This window comes from Bos mutus, chromosome 14 (assembly GCF_027580195.1).
Source record: "Bos mutus isolate GX-2022 chromosome 14, NWIPB_WYAK_1.1, whole genome shotgun sequence".
Classification (NCBI taxonomy): Eukaryota; Metazoa; Chordata; class Mammalia; order Artiodactyla; family Bovidae; genus Bos; species Bos mutus.
The window spans coordinates 42,025,146-42,044,827 of record NC_091630.1 but is presented as its reverse complement, the minus strand read 5'-3'; the positions used below and the strand labels follow the sequence as shown (position 1 = coordinate 42,044,827).

General features: G+C 41.2%; 1 protein-coding gene across 5 annotated transcripts in view; it reads left to right on the top strand.

Annotated features, from left to right (window-relative positions):
- Positions 1–19,682, top strand: part of ZFHX4 (zinc finger homeobox 4) — a 202,070-nt gene that overhangs the window by 180,843 nt on the left and 1,545 nt on the right. For all 5 annotated transcript variants that reach the window (XM_070382223.1, XM_070382222.1, XM_070382221.1 and 2 more), the window contains exons 7-10: positions 3,176–3,309; positions 3,540–3,740; positions 4,281–4,398; positions 5,238–10,658. In XM_070382223.1, coding sequence (XP_070238324.1) covers positions 3,176–3,309; positions 3,540–3,740; positions 4,281–4,398; positions 5,238–10,658 — 5,874 coding nt within the window. The remainder of the gene's footprint in view (positions 1–3,175; positions 3,310–3,539; positions 3,741–4,280; positions 4,399–5,237; positions 10,659–19,682) is intronic.

Sequence of the window (19,682 nt, the reverse complement as noted above, 5' to 3'; positions counted from 1 at the left end):
AAAATTTATTAAGTAGGTGGCATCTGAATTGAAATGAATTATGTCATTTTTATATTAGCAATCTCATGCAAGTTAAATAATCCCATAACTGACAGATAATCATTGACTCATCTATTTGGCAGTGTTTATTTGCAATTAGACTTCATTTTTTTAGTTAAAAGTACATTAAAATGACATTGTTTTTTGAAGATAAATTATGATCCCCATTTCAAAATTTTGGTAACAAAACAGTGTTCATTTCAAGTAAAGTTGTAGACATAAACTATGAGTAGTCAGAAAACTTAAAACCTTCCTAAAAAGTAAGTAGCCTTTATTTAATATATTTCTAGAATAAAACAATTCAGAAAAAGACCCCAGATTTGATTTCCTGTAATTCACCAGGGAGGCAGTAATACCTAAGGTGGTACCCCTTTTTGTAGAAAAGGCATACATGTATAAATTGTAAGGTCCCTTATTTTTGCAAATAATCATGATGACCTGTGTTCGCTTCAAGAGTCTGTTTTTGTCATATGCTGTCGCATCTTAACATTCTCTGCTGCTGCTTCTTATCAGTAGCATGTATTTCTGAGGTGCCTAGATAGAGTTTGGGGGTCTAGATTTTATAACTTCTTCTCAATTTAAAATAAAATGGTCTTTAGGGAGCCCCTAGCTTACATTAAGATCATGGTTTAATTAACTTAATTAGCCAAAAAATATTGAAGCTGACACATATATAGGGTAGAATATTATATCCAGCAGTTACCACAATGGTTATGAAATAGTGACCCTAAAACTTTTCTTGAGGCAGCATAAATGTCCCTAAATTCAAAAGCAATTATATTCTTGATAATATGAATATACATTAAAAATAATATGATTAATTATATCAAATACTTACACCAATGTACAGTCTTAGTAAAATGTTTTAAGCCTTGAAATCAGTTTTTTTGATCCTCATAGTACTAACATTAGAAGATACATACTTATAAAAATAAAGCCATAGCTATACATTTAATAGATTTAGAAGTTTCCAGAAGGTTTATTCTTTCTGATATTCCTAAAGCCTGCAAGCAACAAGAATTATGGAAATTCTCTTTTACCTTCTGTGTGACAGTCTTTGATAGCATATGGAATTGGACCAACCTATTATTTGGTCATGTCAGATTCTACCATGTACACAAAAGAATGATAAGGGAATATGACATAGTATTATTCTCTTAAGGAAGCATATTCTTCCTCATTATTAAGGAACTTTAAAAGAAAAATTTTCCAGTCTCACAGGGAAAAAGCAACTGATAGACACTCGCTGATTTAAACGACAATCATTTTATACAACTTGATCTGTCACCTTAAGCAGTTTTATTTGCCAACCTTATATATCCCATTGTTTTCTTGTATTTGTTTTTAATACTTTTAAAACAATAGCACAAAATATATTCTGCTTTGAGAATTTTCCTTTTAGAAGAAAAAAATTTTTGATACCTGGATGAATTATAAAATAAACATTCTTGGTTTTGAGATATCTTTGGATATGAAATACTTGGATGTTGTTTAATCAGTGTGATAAAATTCTTTAGTTTATCTCAGATTTAAATCGTTCAAATGTAACTATAGTAAATTATATTTTCAAATATCTAGAAAGAATCTAAGTTTCTCTAATATATCTGTATATATAAGACAAATGTACCAATTCAAATAAAATCTAGTGTTTGCAAATCTATCAATAGAAATAAGTCTCAGTGCAATTTGTTTGAAATTGTAGCACTAATTCTATACCTTTCACAGACCTCAATGGAATAACATTATTGTCATTATGTCATTTGAATTCTATTTTAATTTTGGTCTCCTTAGAGTCAGACTTACTTTCAAATTTCTTTCAGAATTCAAAATTCCTAAAATTATTTATATGGTATAAAACATGCATCTCCATCCAGGAGAGAAAAAGAATCTATTTTGGGGTTCATTTTTATGTTGTTTTCATAACATCCTTGACCTTATTTTTAAATTAAAACTGGGTTATTTTGCAATAAAGTGTAATTTGTTCATTTATATGAACCGTATGTGGATTGGAAAAAAAAATCAAGATAAATCTTCATGCACAGCATACAATCAGATTACGCCTAGACTCTATATTTACGCGGGGTCTGATAGCAATCAATGGTTTAGCTTCATTGCATTTCAAGATGTATTTGCACCCAGTTGTCCAGTGATAGTGTCCTCACCCTGGAAATAATTTAGTTGCAAATTGACTGGAAGATGGTGAAAATTGAAAGTTAAAATTAGAAATACTCATAATAAACAGCAGAAAAAAGGTCAGATGATGCCGTGCTATGATGAGATTGGAATGGCTGGTAAATGAGGTTTTGTGTTTGTCGTGAGATGTATGTGACATGCCTACCCAATGTCGCTGTAATATCCAGCCTCACAGAAGAGATTATCGGGAAAATTGATGCTGGAAAGAATTTTCTGTTAGATTGGGAAATTAGAATCACACTCTATCCTTTGATGTGTGTGAGGCTTCTGTACATTACATTGCTCATCTAGGCAAAATTTTAAACCATCTTTAACACCGAATATTCAGATTAACCTCATAAAACAATTGTCTTCTTGATTTGGACTACAATGTCATATGCATAGCCACCTGCTGAAACATCTAAAGCCAAGGATAAATCACAAAAAAGCAGCAGTGGATACATAATGTATAATTTTAAAATCCTATATTCACCACATAAAAGCATTGGTTTCATTCGTGAATTATAACTGGTCAGCCCTTCTCAGAATTTTAAGTGTTTTTAGTGTCCTAGAATTTTAGGGAAAAAAAATAGGTAATGAAACAGTTCCAAAAATAATTATTTTCTAAGTTAGCATTTGTGAATGGGAATAGATTTGCTTTAATGTGATAAAGGTATATTGAGACAGCAGAGGACATGTGTCATTGATCAATCTTTCATGGTCACTGAGGGTTATCTAAACAGGAGACAGAAGTACATTTTAAAATACATTTATAAAGTCCACTTGGTCAGTGGACAAAAAGAAGTGTGTTTTTGCCTTTTGAGATCAGCATCATTTACAAGTGCTTGCCCCTCCTTCTAGTGATTCAGTGGACTTAGAGCTATGCGAAAGACATCATTTTTTCTGATTTTGATATTGTCAGTCTTTTAAGATTGAGATGTTCTATTCTCTTTTGGGGAATCAGGAGTAATCACACCAGAAAAGGAGCTAAAAGTCAGTGTGGCAGGGGGAACCCAGCCACTCCTGCTGGCAAAAGAAGAGGATGTGTCAACAAAAAGATCAAAGCCTACAGAGGACAATAAATTCTGTCACGAACAGGTACACATGGTTTGTTTTTTGTTTTTTTCTCCTTTTGCTGTATAAACATATTTTTTTTTAAAAAATTGTTGCCCTTGATCATTTTAGAGCCCCCAAACCTTTCCATGCTGTTGAAATGTATGTAGACACTGTAATTGGCAAGGTAATTAACTCTTGGTCTGACTTCTAATGCTCCAAAGTCATCCACATCCGTTAACTAATAGGACTCATGTTTATTCAATATTTTCCAGTTCTATCAGTGTCCTTATTGTAACTACAATAGTAGGGACCAAAGTCGTATCCAGATGCACGTCCTGTCACAGCACTCCGTGCAGCCGGTCATCTGCTGTCCCCTCTGCCAGGACGTCCTTAGCAACAAGATGCACCTCCAGCTTCATCTGACGCATTTGCACAGTGTGTCTCCGGATTGCGTGGAGAAGCTGCTTATGACAGTAAGGGAACCAAGTCTTGATGCATGTGTGCCATAATCTCTGAAGGTATCAACATAAAATCTGTCATTATTGTGTGACAGAAATGTATTTCTTCTGAGTGGCGACAAGCTCTTGCTGACCGTGTCGTAGAAATCACAAGTAAAGGCCCGTTTGTTTCTCCTGTGCCTTGGAAATAAACCCCAAATGTGATACAAGGCACAGCTGATTCAACAACACAGATTTTGCAGCCTTATTCTCATACCTATAATGTTAATCAAATGATTCCTATGGGCACTAGGAGTTTCATCTTTGCTTGGCTATCATTTCTGGGCTACAGAAACCTTCAAGCTTATTTTTTAAAAAAAAGAAAAGTAAAGAAGAATACAGCATTGCCACAGCATTGATCTGAAATTTGAAAGGAGAGCATTGACCTCAAGAGTCACAGAATGTCCCTGCTTTGGTTGGAAAATATAACTGGGGTACACAACTGTCTGGGGTAAAGTGTGATGGAGTCCATGATGTCTGGGGTACCTTTGTCATGAACCCCTTTGGTTTTCACAGGTGCCTGTCCCTGATGTGATGATGCCCAACAGCTTGCTACTGCCAGCAGCCGCCTCTGAGAAGTCAGAGCGGGACACACCTGCAGTCATCACAGCTGAGGGGGCTGGGAAATATTCAGGTATGCCAGCCTGTGACCAGAATCTGTGCCAGACACACTCTGGGCCTTCTATGCATGATGCTGATCTAGCATTATTACCATCAAAGATTTTATGTTTTTGAGATGCACAAAGAAAAAAAAACACACATTTCCAAAAACCGTCATTTCCAAGGCATATTTACTATCTGGTTATCTGTAAATGACCCTTTGTTGTTATTGTTGCTGTTGAGCTGCTAAGTCATATCTGATTCTTTTGTGACCCCATGGACTGTGGCTCACCAGGCTCCTCTGTCCATGGGGTTTCCCAGGCAAGTGGGTTTTCATTTTTTTCTCCAGGGGATATTCTTGACAGGCAAATTCTTTACCAGATTGACCTGGGACACCTAAACTGTCCTTGGGAGACCTAAATACCACTGACCAGGAACATTTTGTGGGCTCTAATTCCTGAACACTGTGCTTATAACCCTTGCTATCATACTGGTGGTAGCATGCTAATTCTGACTTATTTTCTTCCCATGCTGAAATTCCTTGAGGTCAGAGGTGATTTCTTTGGAGGTTCCTCCTTAACAATGGTGGTGGTTTAGTCGCTAAGTCATGTCTGACTCATTGAGACGGTAGCTCACCAGGATCCCCTGTCCATGGGATTCTCTAGTCAAGAATACTGGAATGGGTTGCCATTTCCTTCTCCAGGGGTCTTCCCAACCCAGGGATCAAACCCTCAATCTCCTGCATTAGCAGGCAGATTCATTACTGACTGAGTCACCAGGGAAGCCCTTCAGAGGCTCCTGCATAACAATATTCATTGGCATTTAATCTGTAGACTCCTTCCTGTAAGTGCTGTTTATGCTTTCTTCACACAGGTGACAGTCCAATGGATGACAAAAGTATGGTGGGTCTCGATGATTCAAAGGCTAGCGTGGAAATAAAGAGTGAGGAGCAGAAACCAACGAAAGAAGCCACAGAAGTGTTGGAATGGAATAAAAATAGCAGTAAGGATATGAAAATCTCCGACACACTGCAAGATCAGTTAAGTGAACAGCAGAAAAGGCAACCACTCTCTGTCTCAGACCGCCACGTTTACAAGTATCGCTGTAACCATTGTAGCTTGGCTTTTAAGACTATGCAGAAGCTTCAGATACATTCCCAGTATCATGCGATTCGGGCCGCCACTATGTGTAACCTGTGCCAGCGTAGTTTCCGTACATTCCAGGCTTTAAAAAAACACTTGGAAGCAGGCCACCCCGAACTGAGTGAGACTGAACTTCAACAGCTGTATGCCTCCTTGCCCGTGAATGGGGAACTATGGGCAGAGAGCGAACCTATGGCCCAGGAGGACCATGCCCTAGAGCAGGAGATGGAGAGAGAGTATGAGGTGGACCATGAAGGGAAGGCAAGTCCTGTAGGCAGTGACAGTAGTTCTATTCCAGATGACATGGGCTCTGAACCAAAGCGGACCTTACCTTTTAGAAAAGGGCCAAATTTTACGATGGAAAAATTCCTTGATCCATCTCGCCCGTATAAGTGTACCGTGTGTAAAGAGTCGTTCACCCAGAAGAACATTCTCCTGGTCCATTATAACTCAGTGTCTCACCTGCACAAGTTGAAAAAGGTTTTGCAGGAAGCCTCCAGCCCTGTCCCTCAAGAAACCAACAACAGCCCAGATAACAAACCTTACAAGTGCAGCATCTGCAATGTTGCATATAGCCAAAGCTCGACCTTGGAAATCCACATGAGGTCTGTACTCCACCAGACAAAGGCGAGGGCGGCAAAGCTGGAGCCTGGCAGTGGCCATGGACCTGGCGGGCACGGAGTGGCAGCCAGCGTTAACAGTCCCAGCCAAGGGATGTTAGATTCCATCAGTTTAGCAGCAGTAGGCAGCAAAGATACCCACTTAGATGCCAAAGAATTAAATAAAAAGCAAACTCCGGAATTGATCTCTGCTCAACCTACGCATCACCCACCGCAGTCACCAGCACAGATTCAGATGCAGCTGCAGCACGAATTGCAACAGCAGGCGGCCTTCTTTCAGCCTCAGTTTCTCAACCCCGCCTTTTTGCCCCATTTTCCTATGACCCCAGAAGCTCTGCTACAGTTTCAGCAGCCTCAGTTTCTCTTTCCCTTCTACATCCCTGGGACGGAGTTCAGCTTGGGGCCGGATCTGGGCTTGCCAGTAGGCTCTGCCGCCTTTGGCATGCCGGGCATGACGGGAATGGCCGGGTCCCTGCTTGAAGATTTGAAGCAGCAGATTCAAAGCCAACATCACGTTGGCCAAACTCAACTCCAGATACTCCAGCAGCAAGCACAACAGTATCAGGCCACACAGCCCCATGTGCCCTCTCAAAAGCCGCAGCCACAGCCGCAACAGCAACAACAACCGCAGCAGCAGCAGGCCAGCAAGTTATTGAAACAAGAGCAAACCACCGTGGCCAGTGCCGACTGCCCCATCGTGAAGGACGTACCCTCTTACAAGGAGGCAGAAGAGATGGCCGAGAAGCAAGACAAGACAAAGCAAGAATGTGTAAGTGAAGGCGAAGGGCTCAAAGAAAGCAAAGACCTTGGAAAGAAGCCGAAGTCCTCGGAACCATCCATCCCGCCACCCCGCATCGCTTCAGGGGCCCGAGGAAACGCAGCCAAAGCCTTACTGGAAAACTTCGGTTTTGAACTGGTCATTCAGTACAACGAGAACAGGCAGAAGGTACAGAAGAAGGGCAAGAGTGGGGAAGGCGAAAGCACGGAGAAGCTGGAATGCGGGACGTGTGGGAAATTGTTCTCCAACGTTCTCATTCTAAAGAGTCACCAGGAGCACGTACACGGCCAGTTTTTTCCGTACGGAGCGCTAGAAAAATTTGCCCGTCAGTACAGGGAGGCCTATGACAAGCTTTATCCCATTTCTCCATCTTCTCCGGAAACGCCACCTCCCCCACCTCCACCACCTCCCTTGCCTCCAGCTCCTCCACAGCCTCCTTCTCTGGGGCCGGTCAAACTGCCCAGCGCGGTCTCCACCCCGCTCCAGGCCCCAGCGCCCACTCCCCCGCCGCCCCCACCCCCACCCCCACCCCCTCCTCCGCCTCCTCCGCCCCCACCCCCTTCTGCACCCCCGCAGGTCCAGCTGCCAGTATCCCTGGATCTTCCCCTCTTTCCGTCCATCATGATGCAGTCGGTGCAACATCCCGCCCTCCCGCCCCAGCTCGCCCTGCAGCTGCCTCCAATGGACACACTCTCGGCGGACCTCACCCAGCTCTGCCAGCAGCAGCTTGGCTTGGATCCCAACTTCCTGAGGCATTCGCAGTTCAAACGCCCGAGGACGAGAATTACGGACGACCAGCTGAAAATCCTGAGGGCTTACTTTGACATCAACAATTCTCCGAGTGAAGAACAGATCCAGGAAATGGCGGAGAAGTCTGGCCTCTCCCAGAAGGTTATCAAGCACTGGTTTCGAAACACGCTTTTTAAGGAGCGGCAGAGAAATAAGGATTCGCCCTACAACTTCAGTAACCCTCCCATAACGGTTTTGGAAGATATCAGAATGGACCCCCAGCCCTCCTCCCTAGAACATTACAAATCAGACACATCCTTCAGTAAAAGGTCTTCCAGGACCAGATTTACTGACTACCAGCTTCGGGTTCTTCAAGACTTTTTTGACACCAACGCTTACCCAAAAGATGATGAAATTGAACAACTTTCCACCGTTCTCAATCTCCCCACCCGGGTTATCGTTGTCTGGTTCCAGAATGCTCGGCAGAAGGCGCGGAAGAGTTATGAGAATCAAACAGAGACAAAAGACAATGAAAAAAGAGAACTCACAAATGAGCGGTATATCCGAACGAGCAACATGCAATACCAGTGTAAAAAGTGCAGCGTGGTTTTCCCCAGGATCTTCGATTTGATCACGCATCAGAAAAAGCAGTGTTACAAGGATGAAGACGATGACGCCCAAGATGAGAGCCAAACTGAAGACTCCATGGACGCCACGGATCAGGTGGTGTATAAGCATTGCACAGTGCCTGGCCAGACCGAAGCAGCCAAAACTGCTCCTGCCCCTGCGGGGGGCTCTGCTTCTGGGACCAGCACCCCCCTGATCCCGTCACCCAAACCAGAACCAGAAAAGACATCTCCAAAGCCTGAATATCCCACAGAAAAGCCAAAGCCAGGTGACCCCTTGCCCCACACTCAAGGCACCAAACCAGCCCTGCCATCAGCATCTTCTTCCTCGGACCCACCACCGCCACCGCCGGCCTCAGCCGCTCAGCCCCAGCCACCCAAACCGCCCCAACTCCTGGGACGACCTCCCTCGGCTTCTCAGACCCCCGTCCCTTCCAGTCCGCTGCAGATTTCCATGACTTCTCTCCAGAACAGTCTACCTCCACAGTTACTTCAGTACCAATGTGATCAGTGTACAGTTGCCTTCCCTACCTTGGAACTCTGGCAGGAGCATCAGCACATGCACTTCCTGGCTGCTCAGAACCAATTCCTTCACTCCCCATTCTTGGAACGGCCCATGGACATGCCCTACATGATATTCGACCCTAACAATTCCTTAATGGCTGGACAGCTGCTCGGTGGTCCTCTCACACAGATGCCCCCACAGACAGCTTCCTCCCACCCCGCAGCCCCGGCCACCGTGGCCGCTTCCCTTAAGAGGAAACTGGATGAGAAGGAAGAGAACAACTGCAGTGAGAAGGAAGGCGGGAACAGTGGGGAGGACCAACACCGTGATAAGCGCTTGAGGACCACCATCACTCCGGAACAACTGGAAATTCTCTATGAAAAATACCTACTGGATTCCAACCCCACCCGGAAAATGCTCGATCACATTGCACGGGAAGTGGGGCTGAAGAAAAGGGTCGTGCAGGTCTGGTTCCAGAATACAAGAGCACGAGAAAGAAAAGGCCAGTTCCGGGCAGTGGGTCCAGCGCAATCGCATAAACGCTGTCCTTTCTGCCGAGCCCTGTTCAAGGCCAAGTCAGCCTTAGAAAGCCACATTCGCTCCCGGCACTGGAATGAAGGCAAGCAGGCAGGTTACAGCTTGCCACCAAGCCCTTTAATATCCGCCGAAGATGGTGGAGATAGCCCGCAGAAATACATTTATTTTGATTATCCATCTTTGCCATTAACGAAAATCGATCTCTCGAGTGAGAATGAGTTGGCTTCTACAGTGTCGACACCTGTTAGTAAGACGGCAGAACTGTCACCGAAGAATCTCTTAAGCCCTTCTTCTTTCAAAGCGGAATGTTCTGAGGATGTAGAGAATTTAAACGCCCCTCCTGCTGAGGCTGGGTATGATCAAAATAAAACTGATTTTGATGAGACTTCATCCATTAATACAGCGATCAGTGATGCCACCACCGGAGACGAGGGAAACGCAGAAATGGAGAGCACCACGGGGAGTTCCGGAGAGGTGAAGCCAGCTTTGTCTCCTAAAGAGGGGAAAACTCTCGACACTTTGCCAAAAACAGCGACCACCCCCACCACAGAGGTCTGTGATGAGAAGTTTCTCTTCTCTCTCACGAGTCCCTCGATACCTTTCAGTGATAAAGATGGTGACCATGACCAAAGCTTTTATATCACGGATGACCCCGATGACAATGCCGACCGCAGTGAAACGTCTAGCATAGCTGACCCCAGTTCACCAAATCCATTCGGCTCCAGCAATCCTTTCAAATCCAAAAGTAACGACCGACCAGGTCACAAGCGTTTCAGAACCCAGATGAGCAATCTCCAACTCAAGGTTCTCAAGGCTTGCTTCAGTGACTACCGAACTCCAACCATGCAAGAATGTGAGATGCTAGGGAATGAGATCGGTCTGCCCAAACGTGTGGTCCAGGTGTGGTTCCAGAATGCAAGGGCAAAGGAAAAGAAATTTAAAATTAACATAGGGAAGCCTTTCATGATCAATCAAAGTGGAACAGAAGGCGCCAAACCAGAGTGTACCCTCTGTGGGGTGAAGTACTCTGCCCGCTTATCCATCAGAGATCATATTTTCTCCAAACAGCACATTTCCAAAGTGAGGGAGACCGTTGGGAGCCAGCTTGATCGGGAGAAAGATTACTTGGCTCCCACGACCGTTAGACAGCTGATGGCTCAGCAAGAACTTGACCGTATAAAGAAAGCTTCAGACGTGCTGGGATTAGCAGTACAGCAGCCAAGCATGATGGACAGCAGCCCCCTCCACAGCATCAGTCTGCCCGCAGCCTACCCAGGACTCCCGGGCCTCCCCCCGGTCCTTCTCCCTGGAATGAACGGTCCATCCTCCTTGCCCGGATTTCCACAAAATTCAAACAGTAAGTCATGTCAAGGAAGGTCAGTCTAATGAATTAAGTGATATTAGGCAGCCAATGACATGTAACCAAGAATAGGGGTATGTCGAATCTCTTAATTTCAGTAAGTGAAACTATTAAGTTATTTGGAATATATAGTTCAGTGGCTGTAGTTAATAACCAGGCAGTAAACCACCCCAAACATGTGCAGAAAAAGGTAGATTAGCGTCTCATAAATATATTATTTATATCATTATATCTCAGAAACATTCCTTTTTTATACTTATTTCAAAATTAATTTCAAATGGCATTTCAGCACAGACATGTGACATGAAATTTGTTATACATATTAAGAAAGTAAAGTATTAAAGCATTCATTGGCATCTGAATTTATGCTTTTCTGAGGAATACTGATTTTTTTTTTTTTTGCTTTTGTACTGTTTTGGGTTTTTTTCCCCTTAAATGCCAGGAAGTTCAAAAGCAAAGGGCCTTCTAGCCACAGGAACGCCCCTGTATTATACCTAGCAGGTAATAAAACAGATATGGAAAGTTTAATTACTAAGAATTCACTTCTATGATAATTTGTACAATTTTGCTTTTAGTAGCATTCATTTTGTTTTTTATTGTTTAAGTATATTTACAACCTTAAAAATACATTAATAGTACTCTATATCTTTCTACCACCACCAGTTGCCTAGATTTATAATCAAGACAGAACAAAATGACAACTGTTTGAGGCACTCCTAGATGATGGATCCAATTTTGTGCTTATCAAGAGAAATGCAGTTTGTACAGTTTAGATTTTGTGAATAAGTACAGGTATCTAGTTATTGAAAAAAACTGAATGTTGTGTTATAGGCATTCGTGTAGCCACACATATAACAAAAGTGGTACCTGACACAAACTAAGAAGAAAAGATTCTAGTTTCTTTTTAAACTAAGTTTTATTTTCCAAATTAACAGTGTATTTTTTTAAATTTTGACAAGGAAATTATGACATTCCAAAGAGACATCTAGAATGAACTAATACATCTGGGAAGTTTCCAAAACATGATAGGAAGGCTCTTTTTTTTTTTTTTTTTTTCATTTTCCAAATTAGACTTTTTACATAAATTTCAAACCTTTCAATTTCATCCTTCTCTGATGGCAATTTTCATTTTCATGTGATTTTGGCAAATATTCCCATTTTTAGTTTGGGAGACATAAAAACAGTGGTGTCAGGTGACCTCTTGGCCACTACTAACTCAGCTGGCTCCTCGTCCAGAAAGACTTGTTGGCTTTAGAAAGAAGCAGAGTGAATCTCCAAATACAAAGAGTTTTCTACCCAGAAAATTTATTCAATGTCATTTTCTTTAACTACAGCACCAGCTACCTTCCACTGTCCACCTATGTGTAGGGAACATACTTGGGCTTAATTATCTGAACATTCTTAGAGCCTTAAATATTAGAGCTACAATTATGTGTTTTGTCTGTACCTTTCAATTAAGTCAAATATAGTTAAAGAATAATGCAATGGCTAATTGTTTTGCATCTGAATGTATTAGTCTTCTAGTCTCACTTTATATATCACTGTGATTATTAACTAATATGTAGAAAAATGTCTTATGTGGAAAAACTACTATGATCAGTTATGTAAAATAGAGCTTTTCCACATAATGTCTAATGTGGAAAAACTCCATGAACACATATAAATTTGAAAATTATGTAAAATAGAATAAAATTTGGTATTTACAATGGGCTCAGAACAGTTCAAGTATGTGTGCCTTTAATCTGCAAGTCAGCTTTGATGGATGATCCTGTGTAGTCACCCTCCTAAGTGGTGATCAGGACATCTTGTTTTTCCCTCCACCGGATCAGGAGGTCTTTGCTTAGACAATGAGTCCTTTACTGACTGCCTTTCCCCTTTGTCACTCTGACACTAGTACCCAGAGGGCCTGTACAAGAGAAAGCCAGGAGGGAGAGGAGAGAATATGTTTATGAAATAATTAAAAAAAAACCTAACCTTTCTCCTCATTCTACCACCATAAATATAATTTACATTCTCCTCCTGAAATACGGATTGGCAAAACTATCAGAGTTGTGGAAAGATGTAAGAGGCAGGCCCTTCTTGATGAGCACTGTTTTTTTTTTTTTTTTCTCTCTCTTTTTTTTAAAATTATGAAAATATAACACATTTACAAGAGACTTGGAAAATACAGAATAAAGTTATATATAGTTCCACTATACATTACAATTATTTCAAGTTGATAAATTAAGATTTTTAGTTGATGTTTCAATATCAAACTCTCAAAAGTTAATAGACTGAATATACAGAAAAGTAGGAGGATATAGTAGACGTGAAAAGCACCATGAACAGTTCAACATACTTAAGATTTATACAATTTTCACACAACAGTAGGATACAAATTCTATTCAAGTTCCCATAGACTATAAACTCGGAGAAAGCAACGGCAAGTCACTCCAGTATTCTTGCCTGGACAATCCCATGAATGGAGGAGCCTGGTAGGCTGCAGTCCATGGGATCGCTAAGAGTCTGACACAACTAAGCATCTTCATTTTCACTTTTCACTTTCATGCATTGGAGAAGGAAATGGCAACCCACTCCAGTGTTCTTGCCTGGAGAATCCCAGGGACAGGGGAGCCTGGTGGGCTGCCATCTATGGGGTCACACAGAGTCAGACACAACTGAAGTGACTTAGCAGCAGCAGCAGCAGACTATAAACTAGGACACACTAGAACATATCCAGGGATATAAAACAAGTAACAAAAATTTCATGGTCTAAAGGTATTAAAATATACAGAGTCTGTTCTCTTATCACTGTGGAATTATGTTAGAAGTCAATATAAAAAGATTTGAAAACAACCCACATATTTTCAACTACAATTTACCAAGGGAAATCTTTGACTTAGCCATTGAAAGTCTCAATAAAGTTACAAGACTCAAAAAACACAGAGGGTGATTGCAGAGAAGAAAGCATTTAAATGAGAAATTATTATTTTTTTTTTATCTGTGTTAGAATTTGCTTCCTTTTTATTTTATTTTATTTTTTATGTTAATAAACTTCTGTTTGATTTTGTCCTGCTATTCTGTCATTTCTTACAGAGATCCTCAGCTAAGAACTCAGAAGGGTAAAGGGAAATAAGCCTCTATGTCACCCTAAGTCAGCTTCAATAATTGCCATAGTGAGCAGTCTTTTTTTTTTTTTTTTTTTGATGAAATGTCCTATAGCTATCAATTAGGTCTAACTGGTCTATTGTATCGTTTAAAGTTTGTGTTTCCTTGTTAATTAAATGAGAAATTAATATCAAAGTGGGAAATTAATATCAAAGGTACATTAAAAATGCCATGAACTTGGAAATTAAATATCGACTTTTAAATGATGGGTGTATCTAAGTAGCCATAACAAGGAAAAATTAGAAAATACAATAAAAATAAAAAGAGTTTGTTAAATGCAGCTGAAGTTTTTAAATGCATCAGGTACCAAAGGCACCATGTATCTGCTGTATGATTAAATCGTGGACCAAAACAGACGAGAGTGTTATATGGAGAAAAGGTCCATGAACATACCTACTGGAATGTGCAATTTCTCTTGAATTAGTTGTTTGTTTTTTATGGAATTTAAACATTAGCCCAGCACAGTTACCAGCAGGATCCCATCTGAGAGCCTGAATTCCCACACTTCCAGCTCACACCTTTTTTAGGTTAATTGATCTGTGGTGGGTAATGCTGAATATTTTAATTATCTCATGGAGTAGAGCTGTGGCTCTCCATCTTGCTATCAGCATCTTTCTACTGGATTACGTTTCATCAAACAAGTATCTCCTATGGTCTGTGGAAGAAATAGGTATACCAGCTAGGTGAAATAAAAGAAGAAAATTACTTCATAAGTAGAATATTCCTGTATCTCTCACATGCTTTGGGCTCTTCTAACAGTTTATTATCTATATGAATAAATTTTGATAATATGATGTGTTCACCTTGGGCCCATTTTAAAATTTTGTTCCTAAGAAAATCACTAAAAAGTGCTCCATTGAATGAGATCAGCCATAAAATAAGTAAAAAGTCTGATTCCAAAGGCTGCACCCTCAAACTGACTTAAGTGAAATGTACATATTCAGTTTTAGCATTTATCAACCTCCAAATTCGCAGTCAGGTTGATGGAAACAAATAGCCCCAGGTCATTCACCTTAAAACCTAAATAAAGAAACAATTGGCCAACCAGAGGTGTAGAATTGGTATAGAATTTAAAGGCTCAAGAGACAGTTTTTTATGACAGTTAACCTGGAGTATCCTCTAATGCACATTAATGAAGTCTCCTTTATGTACAGTTGGGAAGGTCCCCTGGAGGAGGAAATGGCAACCCACTCCAGTATTTTTCCCTAGAGAATCCCATGGACAGAGGAGCCTGGTGGGCTACAGTCCACGGGGTCGCAAAAAGTTGGACACAACTGAGCGACTAATACTTAACCTCCAAATTTCCTGGTTTTAAAAACCCATTTTGTTCTTTTTTGGATGGAATTCTTATTGTTTTAGCAGCATTAATTCTCATAAAATTTTTTCATCTTAATTTCCAAATTGTTTGGTCTTTCAAGATCACAAGGAAGACCGTTTGAAGAGTAATATCCATCATGTGAGCCTGCTTCCTGAGCAATGACTGAGGCCTGTGTTCAATATCGGGCTTCCCAGGTGGCTCAGTGGTAAAGAATCTGCCTGCCAAGCAGGAGACATGGGTTTCATCCCTGTGTTGGGAAGATGCACTGGAGGAGGAAATGGCAACCCACTCCAGTATTCTTGCCTGAGAAATCTCATGGACAGAGGGGTCCAGCAGGCTACAGTCCACAAGGTTGCAGAACAGTTAGACACGACTTAGTGACTAAACAAAAACATGTTTAGAATCACTACTTACTATTACTTTTTTTTTTTAACAAAATGAATTTTCTGCTAAAAAATTTTTCCACATTTGTCTTTTTCTATCATGATCATATGCAAAAAGGGGAAATGGTAATAGAAAATCATATGCCTGTACACCTGGAAAAAATTAGAAAACTTTCACATTTTATCCTTTAGAAGGTTAGCTTCTTTTGGATTTTTCCTCAAGAAGAATAGGAAAATAGCTTGATTTTCTATTTTTAACGTATTTACTTTATTGTTTTAAGCAGTGTCTGATTCTTTTTATGTGTCTGATTTTTATATGTTCCATTAGTCTCTGGAAATACTGCCTAACCCAGTTCCCTTAAATGGAACTTTAGAACATGCCTTTTGCATTTTTCTCATACCTCAGTGTAATATACTAGCATTTTTGGGGTAAATCTAGATAAGAGTAAGTCTTTAATAATTTTAGCACAATTGTCTTTGGCCCATGTACATCATTAGTGTTATTTTTCACCTCAAGACTAAAGTTTTCCTCTGCAAAACCTAGATCAAAGCAACTTGGAGAAAAGGCACTAAATCTGTGCTATGTTCATGGGGAGACAGGCATTTTCTTCCAAAAAGCATTACTTTGGGGGCATAGACAGCAGTTTCAGACTGTACTGGAGGATCAGATGGTAAAGAATCCACCTGCAGTGCAGGAGACCTGGGTTTGATCCCTGGGTCTGGAAGATGTCCAGAGAAGGAAATGAGTACCCACTCCAGTATTCTTGCCTGGAAAATCACATGGACAGAGGAGCCTGGCCAGTTACAGTCCTTGGGGTCACAAAGAGTCAGATACGACTGAGCAACCAACACACTCTAGCAGTTTTGGGAAAACAAAACTAAACCAAATCACGGTAATATGAGATCATCTGTAGGAAAACTTTCATCTCTCAGAGAATTGGACCAGGACTTAGGAAAGAATGTACGTTGTGTAGCTGTTGTTGTCAGTTGCTAAGTTGTGTGCGACCCCATGGACTGTAGTCCACCAGGCTTTTCTGTCCATGGGATTTCCCAGGCAAGAATACTGGAGTGGGTTGCCTTGTCCTTCACCAGGGAATTCTTCCCAACTCAGGGATGGAACCTGCATCTCCTGCATTAGCAGGAGGATTCCTTCCCACTAAGCCACCAGGGAAGCCCCATCTTTTGTAATTACCACCACTTATTCTGCATTGTGATTAGTGTTCAGTTTTTCTCTTCTAAATCTGGTTTTCATACATCAGTTGACTACTGAATTTTTGATTGTGAACTTCTACAAGTGTATGTCTTTTAGTAGACCTAATGTACATTATTCGTTATCCTTAGTCCGTATCTCGTTTACTAAAAATTTTACTTAGCTAATTGTTTAACTCAGCTTACTCCTCAAGATGTTGAATTTCTAAAAATCCCTGATAGTCTTTGACTATAGTAGTTAAGATTCCTACTGCAGTCTTCTAAAAATTTTCATTACTTTGTTATATGACCTCTAGACAAGAATTTGTAGACCCCATCTGATAGGAAAGCCTGAGTCAACAAATATCGATCTACTTGCTTCTAACTACCACTGCGATTTTTTAAAGTCTTAGTTCCTTAAAATTTCTCTTGTCTTAAATTCTCATGTCAGAGAGATAGGTAAGCCAGCAGTTTCCTTAGATTTAGGAGGGAAAGCGCTTAGGCAGTAGGGGGATAATTATTGAGTATGAAGCCTAGATGTTCTTGACCCAAAACTAAGATCGGCATTATGAGTAGGCAAAAGAGGCAGGCCACCAACCTAATATCATTCTAACAGTACAAGGAAGGATCTTCTGTCCTCCTTAAAGCTTCTTCCACTCAAATCATTCATGCCTGAAACTCTATGAATCAGGGATTAATTCTTCGGAATTAATTTTTTAGCAGAAAATAATTCATTTTGTTAAAAAAAAAAGTAATAGTAAGTAGTGATTCTAAACATGTTTTTGTTTAGTCACTAAGTCGTGTCTAACTGTTCTGCAACCTTGTGGACGGTAGCCTGCTAGACCCCTCTGTCCATGAGATTTCTCAGGCAAGAATACTGGAGTGGGTTGCCATTTCCTCCTCCAGTGGATCTTCCCAACACAGGGATCAAACCCATGTCTCCTGCTTGGCAGGCGGATTCCTTACCACTGAGCCACCTGGGAAGCCCGATATTGAACACAGGCCTCAGTCATTGTTCAGGAAGCAGTGTTCTTGCCTGGAGAATCCCAGGGACGGCGGAGCCTGGTGGGCTGCCGTCAATGGGGTCGCACAGAGTCAGACACAAGTGAAGCAACTTAGCAGCAGTAGCAGCAGCCACTTACCATTGAGGATATTGAAAGACTATTCCCTAACATGATGGAAATACCTTAGATACTGTTAATAATACAACTACAGAAATGATTTCAAAGCAGGTCAGAGAAAAATTGGGTGTGGTGAGGTTGAAAAGAAGAGCAGCCAGTAATAAGCTAGGCTAATTGACAGTAATATGATAATGAGTGGGGTCAAGTTGAGAGTGATGTTGAGGACTTGAGAGTATCTTGAATGCTAAGCCTTAGACAAGGTTTCTCAGCTGGGTAAAGGCCAATTAAAAAACAAAAGTTCTTTTTCTAGCTAAAGTAAAACCAATACAATATTGTAAAGTAAAAAAAATAATAATAAATAAATGATAAAAAAATAAATAAAAGAACACATTTCATTAAAAAAAAGAAATGTGTGTCACTTTTTGTGTCAGGTATTTTTCATTTTTTTAACACCCAAATGTTGCATTTAGCATAGAAGACTAGCCAATATTTAAAAAAGAGTTTTCCCCACAGCTACACACTGAAACTTCATTCACCTTCTCCTAGTTATTTCTTCCATCAGCCCATCAGACCTCCATCATGGCCCTTGTCTGGATCATTTGGTAGTGAGCCTTCCTTCATTGAAGAACAAACCACAACCCAATTAGGCTTCCAGTCTGTTCCACTTGCAACCAACTATATTTGCCTCTAAAAAAACAGACTCAAGAAAGGCACAGACTTTACAGTTTCCATTTCTACCTTGAGCTGCCTTTTAGTTTTTCACCCAACTATCCAGAGCCTAAAAATGGCTTTGTGATAAACCAGCCACTACATTAGACTGCATGCTTGAAATTCAGCAAAGATCTCCTCCATTTCAAGTCACACTCTACCCCACATGTGTCTGCCTGCTGAGCATTTAGTTCTCCTTCTCTAATGATATGAGGATCATTTATGCCTGCTACAAGTAAACCTGGAAGAAGCGTGTTGGGCCGTTGGGGAGTGGGGGTGGGGTGGGTGAAGGGGTAGTGATAAAGTTGTCTGTTAACACATGCAATTCCTATCAAGTAGTGTTGGCCAAAGTGTCAGAATAGGGAGTAATGAGTAGCTTACCCTGTACCCTTAACAATGAAATCAGGCCTAACCACTCTCAGTCCTAGTGAAGAAGAGGTATCTTCAGGAGGCCTTAACTGCTGCCTTCTTTATCCGATGCAAAGGTATTTTTCTATCAGAAGTTAGGCAGAAAAAACAAAATGAAATTCATTTTTATTGATACCTGATTATTTTTAGTGAATGTGGTAATTGTCAGACTGCTCCCGTGAAGGACAAGTGGGTCTACCTTCCCAGAGGTATAGTAAAAATTGGTTAAAATGAAGGAGGGGTCTTGCAAAGTGTATCAGTTAGAAGGACCCACCGGTTCACCAGGTTGTCCTTTTTTTTATTCGTAGCCCACTGTCAAGCATTTTGTTTTCTGAGTAAAATCTTGCTCAACTATGTAGAGGGCTTCCCCGGTGGCTCAGACAGTGGTAAAGAATGTGCCTGCAGTGCGGGAGCCCTGGGTTCCATGCCTGGATTGGGAAGATTCCCCTGGAGAAGGGAACGGCTACCCACTCCAGTATTCTTGCCTGGAGAATTCCATGGACAGCCATGCTACAGTCCATGGGGTTGCGAAGAGTTGGACATGACCGAGTGACTAACACACACAAGTGTGTAGATTCCATTTCTGAGAGTTAACTGTGGGGTTTTGAAACTAAATAGGAAAAAGGAGAGGAACACAGAAAAGCCTGGTGCCCTTGACGATTCCTGGTGCGTGTTAATAATGTTTTCGAGGGCTGTCTAGGGGTTGAGCATCCGTGTGGCTCCGGGCACTGACAGTGGGCGTCTCTCT